Consider the following 17,928-nt stretch of genomic DNA (forward strand, 5'->3'; position numbering starts at 1 on the left):
ATCAGCAAACTTGCTGAGGGTGCACTCAGTCCCACTGTCTGTGTCATTGATAAAGATGTTGAAGAGCACTGGTCCCAAGACAGACCCCTGTAGGACTCTGTTCATGATCTGCCTCCACCTGGACATAGAGTTGATGACAACAACCCTCTGGCTGTGACAATCCAACCAATTTATCCACCTAACAGTCCAGCCTTCAAATCTGTATCTCTGCAATTTAGAGACAAGGATGTGGTGTGGGACCATGTCAAAGGCCTTGGCCTTAGCCTTTGATGTGGCCTTGGCCTAAGGCCCTGTTTTTTCACATGTGAATCCTGGTTGTTCTTTCTTTGCCAGAATAATAATATCAGGAAATGACAATTTTTTTTGTGAATGAGCAACTTATAGAGAGTTGCCAGGTTGTTTTTAAGCACTGTTCTCTGGTTTTATGTTATTCATATTATTCGTATTCTCAGCAATGGGAAACATGCTTCAGTTGTCAAGTGAATCAAAAAGATCTTATCCCAACAAAGAGCATATAACAGTCCTTGTTCTGCTAAACTGTTTTCACTGTATAAGCTATTAATGGTCTCTAATCATGTTTAAATAAGATCTCTCACAATTTACATGTTTCCATATTTGAGCTGGGAGTACCAACTTTTAAGCTGTCTGACTGAAGTTTGTCTGTGTTTGTGAGCAGCTTCCCATTGAAGATTTATGCAGCCTAACATCCCAGTCATTGACTGTTGCACTGACAGCTGCAGTGCCAGAATCCACAGAAGATGTTCTCCTGAAAGGATTTGCCATGCTGGGGATGGAGAACGAAAGAATTGAAACAGCACAGCAGGTAAATGATGCTGGAGAACCTCCACGTTGCAGTAATCTTCAGAGGAATCTTTAAATATCTGTGTCTCCTGCAGTTTTTGGAGGCTTTGTTAAATTTTTGTCGTCAGTTTTCAAGATGTGAGAAGAAACCTGGGGGAAAAAAATCATTGTAGTCTGAGCTCTTGGGTAATGGATACTTTCCCCATTTTGAGTGAATATATGAGAGTAAGGTATATCTTACGTGTGGCTCATAATCTGGAAGAATGGCAACTCCCCCCATTTATAACGTGACAGCTCTGTTGGTTCTTTGTGCAAATAAGAAGAGATGAAATTCAGTCTTTCCCATTTTAGTTTAGTGATGGAGTTGCATTTTTTCTTGATTAATTATTCAGTTGTTGGATGTCTCTGCTTTTAACAAAACCTTGTCTCCTGAGTTCCTATTTGATAGATTTATGATGGTTTCTTTTTGTAATTGATTTTATTGCGTGTGAGGTGTGTGTTGTTCTCACCGTAAAATCTCTTCCAGTTCTTCTCCTGGTTTGCTCAGCTGCAGACACAGATGGATCAAGATGAAGGTGCCAAATATAGGTACGTGTTCTTCCTCAGTTCCTGTCATTGTAAGCAACTTAAATCCTGAAGGACTTCATCATGTCACTATAATCTTAACACATGTGCAGGTTCACTTGCTAGGCAGTACTGCAGCAGTTGATGCTTTCCAAGGCTGAATGCTCTGCTGCCATCCTGAAGGCTGTTGTCTCTGTGGCAGAGCAGTTAAGACACACAGATTGCCTTTGGAACTGCCTAGTATATTAAGGCAAATTGAAATTAATTTTGGCTTATAACCAAAATTATAACCTAGGCTGTAGACAAAGGCAGTCTGAGAGCTATCGTGTGTCTTTTCAGCTGCCACTGGTGTTGAAATGCCATGCTCTGAGGGAGGCTCTGGGCTACAGATGTGGGTGGTGGTCATTTCTGCTGTCACCATTCACCAGTGACTGTATGTGTGAGGCTATATCTGCATTGCCTGCATTCCTTGACACTTTGTTCAGCTCCACTTCTGAGACATGACATTCTCATCTATTTTTGTCCAACTGACTTTTCCATTGGGCTCTGAAGAGCCCCTTCCTGCTGCCTTTCGTGCTATACCTCAAGAGTGTAGCACAGCTGAATGGCTCAGCCGAGTCTGCAGATGGCCTCTTTGGAAACTGGCCTGGTTTGAAACTTAACTTACCCTTGGCTAGGAAGAGATTATGCTGAAGTCCTTCTCTTCTGTTTTTTTCCATTTAGCTTTGGTTTGTCTCTTCCTCTTGTTCAGACATTTCAGGACATGGCATTTCCTAAAATCAGAGCTTTAAGCATATGCTAAGCCCATGCTCAGATCATTAACAACCTTTAAAGAATGACAGCTTCACTCTTCATCAGTGGGCAAGTTCATAGCAAAGCATGCAAATACAGTGTCAGGAATGCAGAGTGGTTTATGGGATGGCCAATCTGCAGGAGGCCAGAGGAGCAGAAGAAAATAAGTGGTTCTTTGCCTGATTGCATGAGACTAATCAGGGCTGTGAATCTGCATGCTGCTTTGTGTGTGGTAAAGCAGAGCTCAAAAGTTCTCGCTGACACCAGGAGTAACTCATGTTAAATGGTGTTTAAGTCAGATGGACTACTTGACATTAGAGTTTGTCATCACTGAGCCGTAGACAGACTTAGTGATGCTAGATACAGAGTCTTTTTTATTTAGGCCTCTTTCAATCCTCATGCTAAGTTTTGAACCCTCTGTTCAACTGCAGCTAATTTAGAAGAGTAAAGTCATTTTTAAATGGAAACTGAAAATTGCCTTAGCAAGGCAGGTAGAATTTGGCTGTGAGCAGTAGCCTGCAGTAATGGCTACGGTTGTGTTGTCCATCTGGACGTTCTTTGCATGCTCTAGACAGGCTGAAATGCATGTTGCTTCTTTCTCCATAGTTTTGCTGTAAGGGATGCCAAGGCAATGGAGTCACTGCAGTGGCTGTTTCAAGCTGTAGGGTGTTTTTATTTCTGGAGGTCATGAAACATTTGCTTGACATGCACACTTGTTCGGTGCAAATCTTTTATTCCCCGAGACAAATTAATGCTAGGAAAGGTACTGCCAGTGTCCATGTGTGCAGATGGGTTTATAAATGTGGGAAGGGAAATTTTACTTGTTTCCTGATGATTCTCTTTCTTCTAGGCAGATGAGGGATTACTTGTCTGGATTTCAGGAGCAGTGTGATGCTGTGTTGAACGATGTGAATAGCGCCCTTGAGCATCTGGAATCACTGCAAAAACAGTATCTTTTTGTGTCCACGAAGACAGGAACACTGCATGAGGCCTGTGAACAACTTTTGAAAGAGCAGGTGAGCTTTGGTGGGAAGATTACTGGAAGCTTCCGAGGTACCATAAACCAAAGTTTTTTTTTCTTAGGCTGAGGAGACTTGTGAGTTATGGTGACATTCCCTCCATTTGCTTTGGACCACCTTTTTGATGCTTCACCTGCAGTTAGGGTGTCAAGCTTTGTGCAGTGAGATGTTGAGTACGTGCTGACAAGCACTTCAATCAGGAAGGGTAGCTAGAAATTTTCTTTGTCTTGCCATGTATTTGCTGGATAGCATGGGCAGCTTCAGTGTAGGCAGAAGTAGGATCAACAAGTTGAAAGAGAATCATAGAATCATAGAAGTAGCTAGGTTGGAAAAGACCTCCCAGATCATCCAGTCCAACCATCCACCTACCACCAATAACCCCACTAAACCATGTCTCTCAACACAACATCTGAACGTTTCTTGAACACAAAGAGAAAGTAATTTCAAAGTTACTGTAGGTTCAAAGTTACTGAACACAAAGAGAAAGTAGCTTCAGAGTTACTGTCTCTGCAAATCTGTTCTGAGCTTTTCTGCATTTTTGTGGGTGATCTGAGATACTCAAAACTGGAAAAAGGAGAAAGTTATAAGGCTCCAATCCTGTAAAACAGGACTCTTAGAGATCTCTGAAATACTGATGATGGCGCTGCTATGTGTCTGCAGGAGTACCTGTGGAATGCTGACAAACCCATACAACAGACATTTTTGAAAGTAATGTGTCTTTCTCTGATATGAGAGAGAGCAAGTGTGAAAGAGCAAGAGAAGCATGCATACACTGCTCCATTCTTTATCTTTCGTTGTATGTGTTCAGGTGCAAGTTGTTTGGAGCTGGTTAACACTAATGTGTGCTGAGAGCATTTTAAGTCTTAATTTTGTAGAAAGGATGGCTGAATATTTCTAGTCTATTTAAATTGCATGTTAACTTACTGATTTTCTGTATTTTATTGGGTTTTCTTAATAGTCAGAACTTGTTGACTTGGCTGAAAACATCCAGCAGAAGCTTTCTTATTTTAATGAGCTGGAGAACATCAACACAGTAAGTATTATTGCACTGTTAATAGTATTAGTAAAAGAAAGTGTACAAATCTTTTGAGCTTTGTCACTAACACAAAGTTGCATCGGTTCTTGCAATGGTACTTTGTCTTTTTTCCAAAGAAACTGAATTCCCCTACGTTATCTGTGAACAGTGAAGGATTCATTCCCATGCTGGCTAAGCTTGATGATTGTATTGGATATATATCATCACACGTAAGTAATTCTGAATTGTTTTTAGTTAAATCTTAAGTTTCACATCTAGGTATTCAAGCATGTTTTCTTGTCCTCTAGAATATTCTGTCTGCCAGTAAGCATGCAGAGATGACAGTTTATACATGTGAAATTTTTTACAGAATATACTTAATATTCTGCTTAATTTTAATAAAATGCTGCCTTTAGTTTGTAGAAATTATCGTTTCTAGCTAGTAAAATAGTATCTTTATTTTTGATAGACTTTTAACTCTTCTGTTGTTCTGATTTAGAATGGATTTCTTATTTCTTTCAGCCAAATTTTAAAGACTATCCTGTATATTTGACTAAGTTTAAACAATGCCTTCTGAAAGCTATGCACCTTATCAAGACATACACTGTGAACACTCTGCAAAACCTCACAAGCCAGTTAATGAAAAGGGTAAGGTGAATCAGTAAGTGGTAACTGGAGCTGTACTGAAATGAGTACTGTAATACTGTATAGTTTTCTTCTGATTTTTTTTTTTTTGAGGGTGGAAGTGTCTGCAGTTATCTGTGAAAACAGTCTGTCCTTTCAGGGATAGCACATTTTGTGTAGATGGGCCAAATTTCAGCCAAAATTTGACAGAGACTTAATGACTTAGAAGCAAAAAGCAAAAAAAAAAAAAAAGTTGAAGACTACATAGATGAAGTTGCTGAAGGCCAGGAATGGATAAGCAGCTGAGTTAAACCTGCTAAGAGGCAGCAACCATTTGGCCTGGTTTGTGCCCAGTAGCTCCAAATCCGCCACAGCACATGCTGCTGTTTGTGTTGAAAAATGATAAGGGTGCACGAGAGAAATATGGAACTGGAGGGGGCAGCTTTGGAGATGGATTGTGGGAGACTAAGAGATGCTGTGGGGAATGCTTCAGGGATGAATGCAAGAGCCGGGAATGGTAGGATAACAAAGAAAGAGGGATTTTAGACTTTCCTTTAATGAAAAGTGTTGCTGAAGGATACTCTCAGAGTAAAGTTGGTTAAATGGTGTTGAACATGTTTTGTGTTCAGTTTGTGGGTGTTTTGCATACTTCTGTGAAGCATCTCATGTTTGTATCTGCTAGAATTGGTTGTGGTCAAGTGCTGAGTTTTGCTATTGCAGCACCACAGAGGTCTTGTAAAGGCTGCGAAAAGGCTGATGAGAACTAGATGCTCTTCTTTGTTATGCCTTGTATGCAAGTGTTTTAAACATTTTGGGCATTTTGGTCTGTATTTGTTGAAGGAAAATCAGGCTGCTCACAAAGAAGGCAGAAGAGTTTTCCTGTCCTCACTGTGCTTTGAAGAAGGGGTATCTGCTTCTTTCGATGTCATAAGGGGAAGAAAACTGGTGGCTGAACAGGGTTTCTGCTATGCTTGTTAGTGCTAGAGTTCTTGCAGGTTTTAGCTGTGTGCCCAGATGATCTGAGGAGCTGCAGGAGCAAATGATTCAAAATCTGACGAGTTGGAGCTTGAGTGTGACCTGAAATTTAGCTTCTCAGCTCTGGGACTGACAGGTACAAGGGAAACCACCAGGGAGGTGGTTGAGTCACCTTCCCTGAATGTGTTTAAAAACCGTTTGGATGTGGTGCTCAGGGACATGATTTAGCGGTGGGTTGTTAGAGTTAGAGCAGTATGGTTAGGTTGCGGTTGGACTTGATGATCTTGAAGGTCTTTTCCAACCTGAGCAATTCTATGATTCTATGAAATTTTGTTCCATTGTTGCACTGCAGATCAAAGAGCAACATCAGCAGTGCTGTGGCAGATCCAGAGGAAGCTGTTGGCTCTGGTGGAGAAAGCCTTAATTACTGAGAGTAACTTTTGCTATAGAAACTGTTGGTTGAAGCTTCCAGTGTGGGTTTTGTTCTGTCTGTCTTGATCAGAGTTCTGAAACAAGCACACCTTGCTAGGTGGAAAGTGTCACAGACAGTAGAAATGCAGCTCTCTGTTTTAGAGCCTAATTATCTCAGCCTGCTAATGCTAGAAGCCAAATATAGTATTTTCCATTTTAATCAATTCTTCATCTCTTTTTTTTGCAGGATCCTTCAGCTGTGCCAAATTCTGACAATGCCTTCACATTGTTTTATGTAAAATTCAGAGCAGCTGCTCCCAAAGTCAGAGTAAGTAGATTGGCAGGTAACTTTAAAAATAAAGCTCTGAAATGGGTTTTGAATTTATTAGTAGTGTGAATGTAAGGATTGCATATTAACTATCCAAGGAAAGAAATAATTCTAAACTATTTTCCTGTGATTACAAAAGTTCATTTACTGATAATAACTTTTTTGTTTTTTTTTTTGAGTAGACTCTTATTGAGCAAGTAGAGCAAAGATCTGAAAAGATGCCTGAGTGAGTATGTCTACAGATTTTTTTCAACTACTTTAAGTTATTAAAAGCTTTATTTTTGTTAAAATAGTTTAACACATTGTGTTTCTAAAACAAAGCTTTAGAGATCTTTAGCTTTAGAAATTTAGAAATTGTGGAGAAGCTGGCTGCCCATGGTTTGGATGAGCATACACTCTGCTGGGTGAAATGCTGCCTGGATGGCCAGGCCCAAAGAGTTGTGGTCAATGGAGTTAAATCCAGTTGGCAGCCAGTCACGAGCAGCGTCCTCCAGGGTTCGGTACTGGGGCTGCTTCTATTCAACATCTTTATCAATGATCTTGATGAGGGGATTGAGGGCACCCTCAGTAAGTTTGCAGATGACACCAAGTTGGGAGGGAGTGTTGGTCTGCCAGAGGGTAGAAAAGCACTGCAGAGGGACCTGGATAGACTGGAACGATGGGCGAAGGTAAACGGCATGAGTTTCAATAGGGCCAAGTGTTGGGTCCTGCACTTCGGTCACAACAACCCCAGGCAACCCTACAGGCTTGGGGAGGAGTGGCTGGAAAGCTGCCTGATGGAAAGGGACCATGCTGTGCTGATGGACAGTTGGCTGAATATGAGCCAGCAATGTGACCAGGTGGCCAAGAAGGCCAATGGCATCCTGGCTTGGATCAGGAATGGTGTGGTGAGCAGGATTAAGGAAGTCATCCTGCCCTTGTACTCGGCATTGTTGAGGCCCCACCTCGAGTACTGTGTTCAGTTTTGGGCGCCTCAATACAGAAAGGACATTGAGGTGCTGGCAAAAAGGCTGATGAAGGGCTTGGAGAATATGCCCTACAAGGAGAGACTAAAGGAACTGGGGCTGTTTAGTCTGGGGAAGAGGAGGCTGAGGGGAGACCTTATTGCTCTCTTCAAATACCTGAAAGGTGATTGCAGTGAGAGCGGGGCTGGTCTCTTCTCAGTGGTGACAGGTGACAAGACAAGGGGAAATGGCCTCAAGTTGCGCCAGGGGAGGTTTAGGTTGGATATCAGGAAAAACTTCTTTACAGAAAGGATTGTTAAGCACTGGAACAGGCTCCCCAGGGAGGTGGTTGAGTCACCATCCCTGAATGTGTTTAAAAACCGTTTGGATGTGGTGCTAAGGGACATGATTTAGCAGTGGGTTGTTAGGGCAGTATGGTTAGGTTGCGGTTGGCCTTGATGATCTTGAGGTCTTTTCCAACCTGAGCAATTCTATGATTCTAAGTTGACGTGATGTAGATTTGAAAGGGGTTATTAGAATGAAGACTTTGTTTACCAGAATATGAGCATTAGGAGGCAGTCACTGTTCTAACTTCTTTATTGTCTGACTAGGTATCAACAAGTTCTCAATGAAATCCATCAGTGTTACCTTGACCAGAGGGAGCTTCTGCTTGGTCCAAGTATCTCCAGTACTGTTACAGAGTTAACCAGTCAGAACAACAGAGATCATTGTGCTCTGGTAGGCAGAGAGTGGTTACCTGTTGATTTTTATTTATTTTCATCTGTTTTTCTCTTCTCTCAGTAAAAGTTATTTATTTAATTCAACTATTTACACACAGAATCATGAAAATTGTGTGTGTTTTTTGAGTCACATGAAGTTTTTATTGGTATTTTCAATTAATGTGTCTTGGGAAGAATTATTTCGGATGCTGCAAACCTCACGCAGGGATGTTTGCAGAAGCATAATATGTGGTTACTTAAATTTCATCAGAAACAAAAGGGGTCAGAAGTTGCACAATGAGCTTTTAGTTTGAATTTCACAAAGCTTCAATTTAATCACAACTGCAGTTGCATAATACATGTCCTTTGGTGCTGATGCAAGGAAAAGCATTCAGTAGTCAACTGTTTATGCTTGTCTGAATGCAGGTGCGAAGTGGTTGTGCCTTCATGGTCCACGTATGCCAGGATGAACATCAGCTTTACAATGAGTTCTTCACGAAACCAACACCAAAACTGGAGTAGGTGGTACATGCTGTTTTTGTTTTCCTGAATATAGTATTTATTGTCCTGTGATACAGCATTCAGCATTAAATGGCAGTCAGGGTGGTATTGAATTAGTTTGGTGAGAGCCAGCAAGAAATAAAATCTTAGGATTATTTCACGCATCAGCATTTGATGTTCCTGTTTTGTTCTTGCTTTTTTGCTTTTCTCATTCCAGTGAAGCTGCTAATTTACATTCTCCTTAAGAAACTCCAGTAATGTAAATGCCTGAAAGAGATAGATACACAGTTGCTTTGGAAATAACTGTAGAAGTCTGCAGTGTAGAAGTTTACAAGCAATCAGTCGGACCAATCAGTGAAGAGTTACCGTGGTTATGATGCTACTCCTTTAACTTAAGAAGAGCAGTTTCATGAGAAACTGGGGTCTTGTGTGAGATATGCTCAGGATTTGAGTTCAGTTGGTTAAAGAGACTATTACCTAACACAGTCCAAATCCTAAAGTAAATGTGCTTCATTGAAATCAGTGTAGAATATTGTTCAGAGAGAAATTTCATGGCTGTTGCACTATAAATCAAGAACGAGAAAAAACCTTCTGATTATTTTTGAATCAATTAAATATAGTTATTGCACTTCATTTAAAAAAAAAAAGAAAAAAATATTTCCCTTCCTTTCTTACATCTAATTCAGATGTTTTGGGGGAAATGTTTCAAAGTATAGGTACCTCATTAGCTTTTTTCTTAGGTGCAGAATAAATAAGCCCTTTTTTTTTTTTTCTAAAATGCAGAGGTGCTCTGAAGAAATAATAGTAAAGTGTCTGTAGGAGTCTTGACAAGAGTAGAGATTGGAATTGACAAGAGTAAAAATCGAGTGTTCTGTTTAATAAGGCTGATGAAGCTTTCTCCTTTTAGCATAAGAGGTGTTACTGCTTTACCAAGTTGCTTGTAAAGCTACAGAGTGCTTGAAGAGAGACGTTGTATGTATGTTTTTCTTTGAACATTCACTTATTGTTCAAGCCCTGAAAGGACCTGAAGTGTCCTTTTACTGTTGTCAGAAATTCCTCTTGAATTAAAAAACATATATGTATAGTGCAGTACGTACATATTTTCTGTACTGTAAGTGCTTAAGTATTCTTAGTGTTTGCATTTGCTAGGGAGATAATTGGGAGATTAGCTGATAAATCTGTTGGTGTTGTCTGAAAATTCAAATAATCTGTGACCAGTGAAGTGATCATCAAACGACAAAAATATCTAGAGCTAGTTGTGCTGATTTCCTGGGATATGCATCAATTTGAACAAGTATAGGTGTGTGTAACAAACAGAACAAAGTGGAATTTGTAATGTTCCATACTGTGCTGATTTCATAACTTTGGTTTATATTGGGAAGCATGTCCTGCAGTGTTGGAAACAGTTACAGGAAAGGTTACCAAACTTTTCCTCCTGTGTCTACCTTCACATGCTCTTGGTTCTACTGAGTGGTTGGAATCAGATGAGTCTTTGCTCGGTGGAGAATAGAGGGTACGACTATGAGCTCAGCAAGAGCATTTCTTTACACAGAAGCCAGGTAAACCAGGTGGGGCTATCTGCCCTTTGAGGGGGTGTCAAGGCTTTTTGTTCTTGTTTGTTCATTTTGTTTGTTTGATTGCTTTAGAATTCAAAACTGTACCTCCATTCTAAGGTCTTCTGCATCATTTAAGAGACTTGGTAGGAAGTCAGGGAGTTGTTCTTTAAACAGTCCTTTATTACGACTTCTAAGATAACATGTTTTCTCATCCTCATTTTAAAAGTCTTTGCAATAAAAATAACTTGTATGTGTGATATGATTTTAGTTCGATATTGTGGAATCCTGAAAGTGTTTTGCTGTGTTTTATTTTTTCTTCATAGTGAACTCTTGGAGAAGCTGTGTCTTTCATTATATGATGTCCTGCGGCCGATGATCATCCATGTTATTCACTTAGAGACTCTGTCTGAACTCTGTGGGATTCTCAAAAATGAGATGCTTGAAGATCATGTACAGAACAATGGTAACTCAGATGGAATCTGATTCCTCTTTACTAGCTTCTGACACAATCATTCATTTGCATAGGCAACAATCTCCCTAGACTTTTTTTCTCACTAACGGGGCTTAAACATGTCAAAGATATGGTAGGGTTAGTTTAACTAAATTATGGGGTTTTTTTTGTTTATAATAGGTCTGCGTTTTGTGGGTCTATTTTGACTTCATTTAAATTAGTATACTCGTGTTATAGAATCATAGAATCATAGAGTGGCTTGAGTTGGAAGGAACCCCAAGGATCATCAAGTTCCAGCCCACCTGCCACAGGCAGGGCCACCAACCTCCAGATCTGGCACTAGACCAGGCCCCATCCAACCTGGCCTTGAACACCTCCAGGGATGGAGCATCCACAGCCTCTCTGGGCAGCCTGCTCCAGCACCTCACCTCTCTGTCTGTGAAGAATTTCCCCCTGACATCCAGTCTAAACCTTCCCTCCTTGAGCTTAAAACCATTCCTCCTTGTTCTATCACTATCTACCCGAGTAAAAAGTTGATTCCCCTCCTTTTTATAATCCCCTTTTAAATACTGGAAGACTGCAATGAGATCTCCTCACAGCCTTCTCATCTCCGGGCTGAACAAGCCCAGCTTCTTCAGCCTGTCTTCGCAGGGGAGGTGGTCCAGCTCTTTGATCCTCTTCATGGCCCTCCTCTGGACCCTGTACAGCAGCTCCACATCTTTCCAGTATTTGGGGCTCCAGACCTGGATGCAGATAAGCTGGACGCATGTTATGGAGTACCATTTGCAAAATCTCTGGATTTTGCAAATAAAAGCAAGCCTTCACCCAGTGTGTATCCATGCTCCAAGACTGATTTAAATGAATCTTTTCAGATGAATAAATTGCTTTACTTGTCACTGCCAAAGCATCATCCATGTAGAGTTTTATGTATGCATGATGATAAAAGGAATGCACACCTGATTTTTTCATTCCCTTTGACAGCGATTCTCAGAGTAGAAATTGGACCTTCAGCTGTGAAGTTGATAGAGCTTTTGGAGTTTTAAGTGTTAATGGCCTATTAGAAGTGGAATGACCATAAAGTTAATAATATCTGGCAACTCATTTCCTTTCTCATTACCAGTGTGTAATGGAATAATTTCTCAGTCTTGCACCAAGTGATAAACAGAACTCCTACTTGGTAACTGGTGTGTAACACAGAGTTGCTCTTTGTGTTTGAAACATCATGAGGGATTGTTCCTGGAAGTGGGATTATAACATAATCTGGAATGAGGAAAAAAAACAGTAACATGGTCTTTAGGCTAATCTTAAGAAGTTATCATCTGCTACTTAAACTCGTGCTGCTGCAGTAGTTCTGAAGCTGGACTTGAGCTGCTTTGGGTCATCTGCTCTATTGTGTAGGTAGGTGAGTTAGCTTATCAGCTTTTGATAGTCATACTGCAGGCTCTGGCTGTGGTAAAACCAAAGCAGATTGGTCTTGTATGCAGGCAGAAGTGCCACTGATGAACCTTACGTGAGTCCTATGTTGTGATATCATATTTTAACATGTGATGTAAATTTAGGAGCTGAAATGACTGCAGTAATGGAGTCACAAGTTTGTCTGCATGCCACTATTCCAAAAAATGGTCTGACTTCTGCAGCAAGACAGTTTTGCACCAGTTCTATATTAGTGATGCCTAAACTTCTGCATCTGTAAAGTTGTTTTGTAGTGAAATTAACAGATTTGTGTCTTTCTTTTTTTTAATCTTTGTCAGCTGAACAACTTGGTGCATTTGCTGCCGGTGTCAAGCAGATGTTAGAAGATGTACAAGAGCGTCTCGTCTACAGGACACATATTTACATTCAGACTGATATCATAGGCTACAAACCTGCTCCAGGAGATCTTGCATATCCTGACAAGTTGGAAATGATGGAGGTACAGGATCAAGTTTTGTTGTACTTCATTTAGTTTTCCTTGTATAGGTAGTACATACATTTGTGTGGTATAGCGCTTCTGGTTTTTAGGTTTGTTATTACTGGTGCTATCAAAGTGTCACCTACTGATTAAATTATGACTCTAGATGGCAGAAAGCACTTTATGTTGAACTGTGAGAACTGATGATAGTTCTCAACGGTTTTAGCTAAACTTGAAGCTTCTTAAATTTTCCTCTCTTAACAGTAAGTAGTTATTTAATAACCAGCATAATAAAAATTCTCCCAAAATAACTGTAGCCATTCTTTTTCTAATGAAGCACCCAAACTGTCAAAGAATCAAGTTGACAAAGAATGACAATACCAGCATGGCCTGGCAGGATTCAGATTTCATTGTTCCATTCTGCTTTACTTTTATCTACCATAATAGCTGGTGGTCTTGAAAAATCAGAGGACTTAATTGCAGCTGAGAAGTCAATATGTTGTTTGATTTCAGAAACAGAGCATTACTTAGCTCTAAAGCTTCTGTGTTTTATGTATTTTTGTCTATCTGTGGGCTGGAAGAAAACTTTGTTTAACTGGACCCAATTCTGTTCAGTTATGGCCCCTAAATGAACAAATACAGTGAGAAGCCTCTTAGTGCCAAATTCACATTGTTGTAATCTCGTTTTATACATGTTTATAGCATTTGCTATGTTACAGTTCATGCCTTCGTGATGATAGATGACATTAATAGGATTTTAGGAAAGCATTTACAAATCCTAAAGCTAGTGAGTTTTATGGAATCCTTGCCCTTTATGCTGGAATTTTAAAGATCAATAAGTTTTTGAAAAAAAGACAAAGTCAGTAATTGAGAAGCCCACCACACAAACTGTAGCTAAATGGGATCAGGCAGTGATCAGAAGTGTAACCAGTATAACTAGTATTTCTTATTAAAGCTGAGTGGATATAACTGGATCAACAAATGATTTGGATAATTTTGTGTTAGCTATGACTTCTGTAGACTGCCTCTGCGTTGCTCACCTCTACAAGATCTTATTTTTTAGCAGTTCTGTGGCCATTAGCTTAGGAAGAGAAGGAAAGTGAGCTGTACGGTTCATTCTAGACAGCAATTATGCTGTTCTTCACGTGTCCTCATAAGACTCCGTTTTTTATCTGGTTTTGGGATTCATTTTGTTGTTTGATTGCTTTTTAAACCTCAAAACCTTATTATTTAGAGAGACCTTATGTCTGAGTAAATGAATTATTCAAATGTTAAAAGCACAGGGCAGGAGCATTTCTTGTGCTGTTCTACTCAAATATTAATGGAGTGCTTCGCCCGTTCTTGCTGCCTGCAGTTGCTATGAAGCAGACCAAGTAGTGAAAAAGGTTCAAGTGTGGAAGTGTTGAAAGCTTTTTGTTGAACTCCTGCAGGGAATAAACTGGAGAGCACTTCAGGGCCATCTGCACCTAACATTTATAGCAATAAAGCCATCATAGAGATGATCTCCATGAAATCCAATTAAGTGTTGGATTGGGTTCCCCTGTTCTGAGCTTTTCTTTCTAGGTGTATTGACTGGTTAATCTTTGGAGATCAGTAAAAACAGGCAAAGTGGAAAGAAAAGTGCTTTACATGCCTCTGTGTAGTGCTTGTGAATCTTAAATTGGCTTGGAAATGTTTCAGTTACTATTTTGGAAACAGCTGTCTCTACTTAGTTTGTTTTCATTTCTTTGGTGAGCTGAGTATAGTTGACTTCTTTGGCAACTTAGTCCTCTTTTCTCTGTTGTAATCAGAACACCATAATCCAGTTTAAATAATAAATATAGTTTGTTTGTTCTGTGGTGTATCTTCCTCTACAGCAAATTGCACAGAGCTTAAAAGAGGAGCAGAAGAAGCTGCCGTCTGAAGCTTCATTTTCTGATGTCCGGCTAGAAGATCCTGAGTCCTGCAATTTAGTTAAATCTGGTATGAAATATCTCGCGTTGTCAAATTAATGCATGAAGCTCACAGAGAAGGAGCATTAACACAAACCGTCAGTGAAAAGCTTGCATGTTAAGGGCTATTTTCCTAGAGATTTTGAGGATAGAACTTTGTCTCAGAGTTCTTAGTAACTTTTTGAAAGAGGAGCAACTTTATCGTACCCTTTTGGTGTGGTGGTTCCTTGTGTTTTCAGTGCAGTCCATTCTGTGAAGCAGCTACCTTCGTAGTTGCACTGCATTTATTGTGCTTTGTGAATAGAAAGGAGCTTCAGTATTCTTTACTGCAGAGCAGCCTGTTTCTTATGTTCCTTTTGATTACCTGGTCGTTCTTCACTTTTGACTCATGAGGCCTGCAGAGATCTTTTTGACTGTTTCTATCTGGGTTCCACAAATCCCAGTAAGAGCAGAGTGCCTCTTGCTAGGTGCGTGGTGTTAGCAATCCTGTAAACCTCACCTGCAGTCAGGAGAAGGAAGGAAACTCTGTAGTCTGATTCATGCCATTACAAGATAAGTGTTGGAGATAATTGGGATTATTTGCCCTTCAGAGTGCCTCTTTCCCATTCCTTTGCCTGCAGGAGCAGCTGAAGTGACTGACAAGTAGCCTAGGAACCTCAAACTAACAGCTAAGGTCTTATGGGCCTTCTAATTACTGTGACAATAAATATTTTGTTGTAAAAGGGAGAAAAATACTGCTCATTCAGTTTAGACAATTCCCACACTTTTCACCTAAGCACCTCACAAGTGCTTATTCTGTCATTAGGTCAACACATCTTCAACACGTCTACTTTTTTGAGTGGTTGCTGTTGAGAATCAGAGTTATGGTGGTTACTGACTCAGACGTTGCCCAAGATTTTAGGAGAAAACAAAAATAATGCAGGACTTCTGTTAGGTGCTGCGAAAATCTGTCTTGAGCATACAGAGGTATCAGAGGTCATCCAGGAGGAGACTGTTTTTATTTTTACACTCTCCCCACTGCAACAGAAATGATGTTCAAACCCTGCACTTTCTGCAGCTGTTTAATTCATGTAGGATCATGCCCTGCAGGAAGGAAAGCATGAAAAAGTGAAATTGATGGGATGTTTTTTTTTTTTTTTCTTTTCTGAGCACGTTGTGTAGTTCTGTGGTCACTGACCGTTTTGTTTCTGCACTTGTCTATGATTGAGCATTTCAGCTGTTGAGCAAAGAAGGGGGAGTCATTGGAGACATGCCCGTAAAGCTAATTCTTTCAGAAGGGTGAAGCTGGGCCATCACTGAAAGCAAATTTGTGTCTTTCACAGCTGTGTGCTCTGTTACACATCAGTAATCTGGTTCTCACCTGTTCAGAAGGAGAAAGGTCAACTTATTTGGTTGCAGTAGGATATGTCATATTATTGTGGAGTCGGTGTGAAGTGCAGTCAGTGCTGCAGTTGGAAGGACGGGTTGGGGATGGCTATGTTATTCACGCATGTATTTTACTTTTCAATAGGTTCGGCGGAATCCCTTAATCCCAGGCAGCAGTCCACGATCTCACCAGCAGATCTGCACGGGATGTGGTACCCTACTGTCAGAAGGACCCTAGTGTGTCTCTCCAAACTGTACAGATGTATAGACGTACGCAGAAAACTCCATCTCATTTTTTAAGTGAAGCGCGTAGAACCAGTTCTGAATATTTCAATCTAAAAGGAATGGACAATTGTTGGCCTCTGTTTCCTCTTGTTGGCCTTCTTTGCTGGTATCTTTATGTAAATCCTGTGGACTGACCAATTTTAGTCATTATTTCCAAGTCAGCTTTGTACTTGTAGAATCAGACAGGGTGATGTTTCTGGTCTTAAAAATGCTGGCTCTATTGCTTCTACGTTTTGAAAATGTTCCCCGTGTTTGTTTGTTGCACATCTCCAAAAACATAGGGAACTGACAAACCAAACAATGTTGACATTATCCAGAGGTTAAGACAGTGGAAATCTTCATGTCTAACAGAAATAACTGTGATATTTACTTCACAAGTATTTTGAGATTTACACTTCAAAATCCGATTTTTGTCTCTCACCTAATAGCTAGTAAATCTGAGAAACATAATGTGTTTTTGCTTCTCTGTATGTCTTCTGTCTTCATATATGCTTAATGGATCACACAGTATCTATGTGAAACTGCTTCCAATATGGTATTTACTTAAAAAGAAATTGAAAAGTATTAGTACTTCATTACTTGCTTGCTAATATGAATGGTGATTTGACATTGTTTTTGGCTAGACCCTTGGAGAAGGGCTCACTTTTGAGTTGCTGATGTAGTTCATGCACAGTGTGTGTGCACACTGGCAGAGTCGATACGCCCTGCCTGCATCCTTTGGGTAGGAGAAGAAATAAATGAAGTGGTACTGGCACCTCTTGGGGCAATTGGGGCTGCCGTGCACTACATGAAAGTGCTGGGAGAGGCTGCCTGTGTTCGTGGAGCTGGCTCAGCCATGTGATGTAGCTGCTGCAGCTTGATCAGTGTGTCCCCCAGGCCGTGGCAGCTGTCATATTTCTTACTAACCTGGCCCAAATACAAAGTACTTGGACTTTGCTTGGGGTTAAACTCACTCAAATGATCTCACATCTGTCACAAGTTTGAATTTTACACACATGTGCTTGCGTGGGCACTTGAGAAGTCTGGTAGAGTTAGCCAGTAAGGTTCGTGCACGTGGCTGTCTGTGTGTTGGTGTCACTGACTCAGGTGCAGATTCAGAGTTGAGGGTGGACAGGGGCATGCTTTGGTGTGTGCTTGTATCCAGTTTGAGTGCTGTAGCAAACTTTTATGTATCAAGGCTTTGTCCTGTTGTTTTTCACTTAGACAAGGTGTTTGTAGCTAACTAATTTAGAGTTTTGTCTACTGATAAGCATAATTTTTTCAAGTCACAACTCTAAATTCTGCTTAAGCTTTGCTAACATGTTTTTGTCTGATTTCCTCTTCCCCACAGAGGGCAGTGTTTCAAGGATTATCACAAGAAGCCTTATCTGCCTGCGTCCACTCGCTACTTGGAGCTGCTGATTCTATCAGCAAAAACAAGGTCAGCATCTGTGCTTTGGGGGTAGCTGTTTTTTCTTTTTTTCTCCTCCCTCCATGTATGCCTAAAGCCATGAAGCAGCTGTTCAGACTTCCATTGAAATCTCAGTGGAGGCATGTTGCTCTGTCCCCCGAGACGTGCTGGAATTGCTAGTGTTTATTCATGGTTAATAAATTCACATGCAAGCCTATCTGAAAAGGCAGAGTACAAATCATAGCAATCGTGCTTACAGACTGCACTAGCTCATGTGAATTCAGTCAAGTGATACCTGAACAAACATTCTACTGGAAGTCTCTGCTACTTGTTTGTTGCCATTGCCTGTTACTCTTTTCTCTTTTT

The 17,928-nt window shown here is 40.4% G+C and overlaps 1 protein-coding gene across 2 annotated transcripts in view; it reads left to right on the plus strand.

The window, feature by feature from the left end:
• Positions 1-17,928, plus strand: part of COG3 (component of oligomeric golgi complex 3) — a 31,735-nt gene that overhangs the window by 2,622 nt on the left and 11,185 nt on the right. Inside the window, exons 2-16 of one of the 2 annotated variants that reach the window (XM_021375661.1) lie at positions 677-823; positions 1,328-1,389; positions 3,008-3,173; positions 4,135-4,209; positions 4,329-4,421; positions 4,714-4,839; positions 6,449-6,529; positions 6,712-6,755; positions 8,085-8,211; positions 8,619-8,710; positions 10,573-10,712; positions 12,452-12,612; positions 14,448-14,553; positions 16,033-16,157; positions 17,503-17,592. In XM_021375661.1, the coding sequence (XP_021231336.1) occupies positions 677-823; positions 1,328-1,389; positions 3,008-3,173; positions 4,135-4,209; positions 4,329-4,421; positions 4,714-4,839; positions 6,449-6,529; positions 6,712-6,755; positions 8,085-8,211; positions 8,619-8,710; positions 10,573-10,712; positions 12,452-12,612; positions 14,448-14,553; positions 16,033-16,157; positions 17,503-17,592 (1,635 nt within the window). Of the gene's footprint in view, positions 1-676; positions 824-1,327; positions 1,390-3,007; positions 3,174-4,134; positions 4,210-4,328; positions 4,422-4,713; positions 4,840-6,448; positions 6,530-6,711; positions 6,756-8,084; positions 8,212-8,618; positions 8,711-10,572; positions 10,713-12,451; positions 12,613-14,447; positions 14,554-16,032; positions 16,158-17,502; positions 17,593-17,928 lie in introns of those variants that run through there. The other variant, XM_021375668.1, reaches the window with a different exon arrangement.

This window comes from Numida meleagris, chromosome 1 (assembly GCF_002078875.1).
Source record: "Numida meleagris isolate 19003 breed g44 Domestic line chromosome 1, NumMel1.0, whole genome shotgun sequence".
NCBI classification, from domain to species: domain Eukaryota; kingdom Metazoa; phylum Chordata; class Aves; order Galliformes; family Numididae; genus Numida; species Numida meleagris.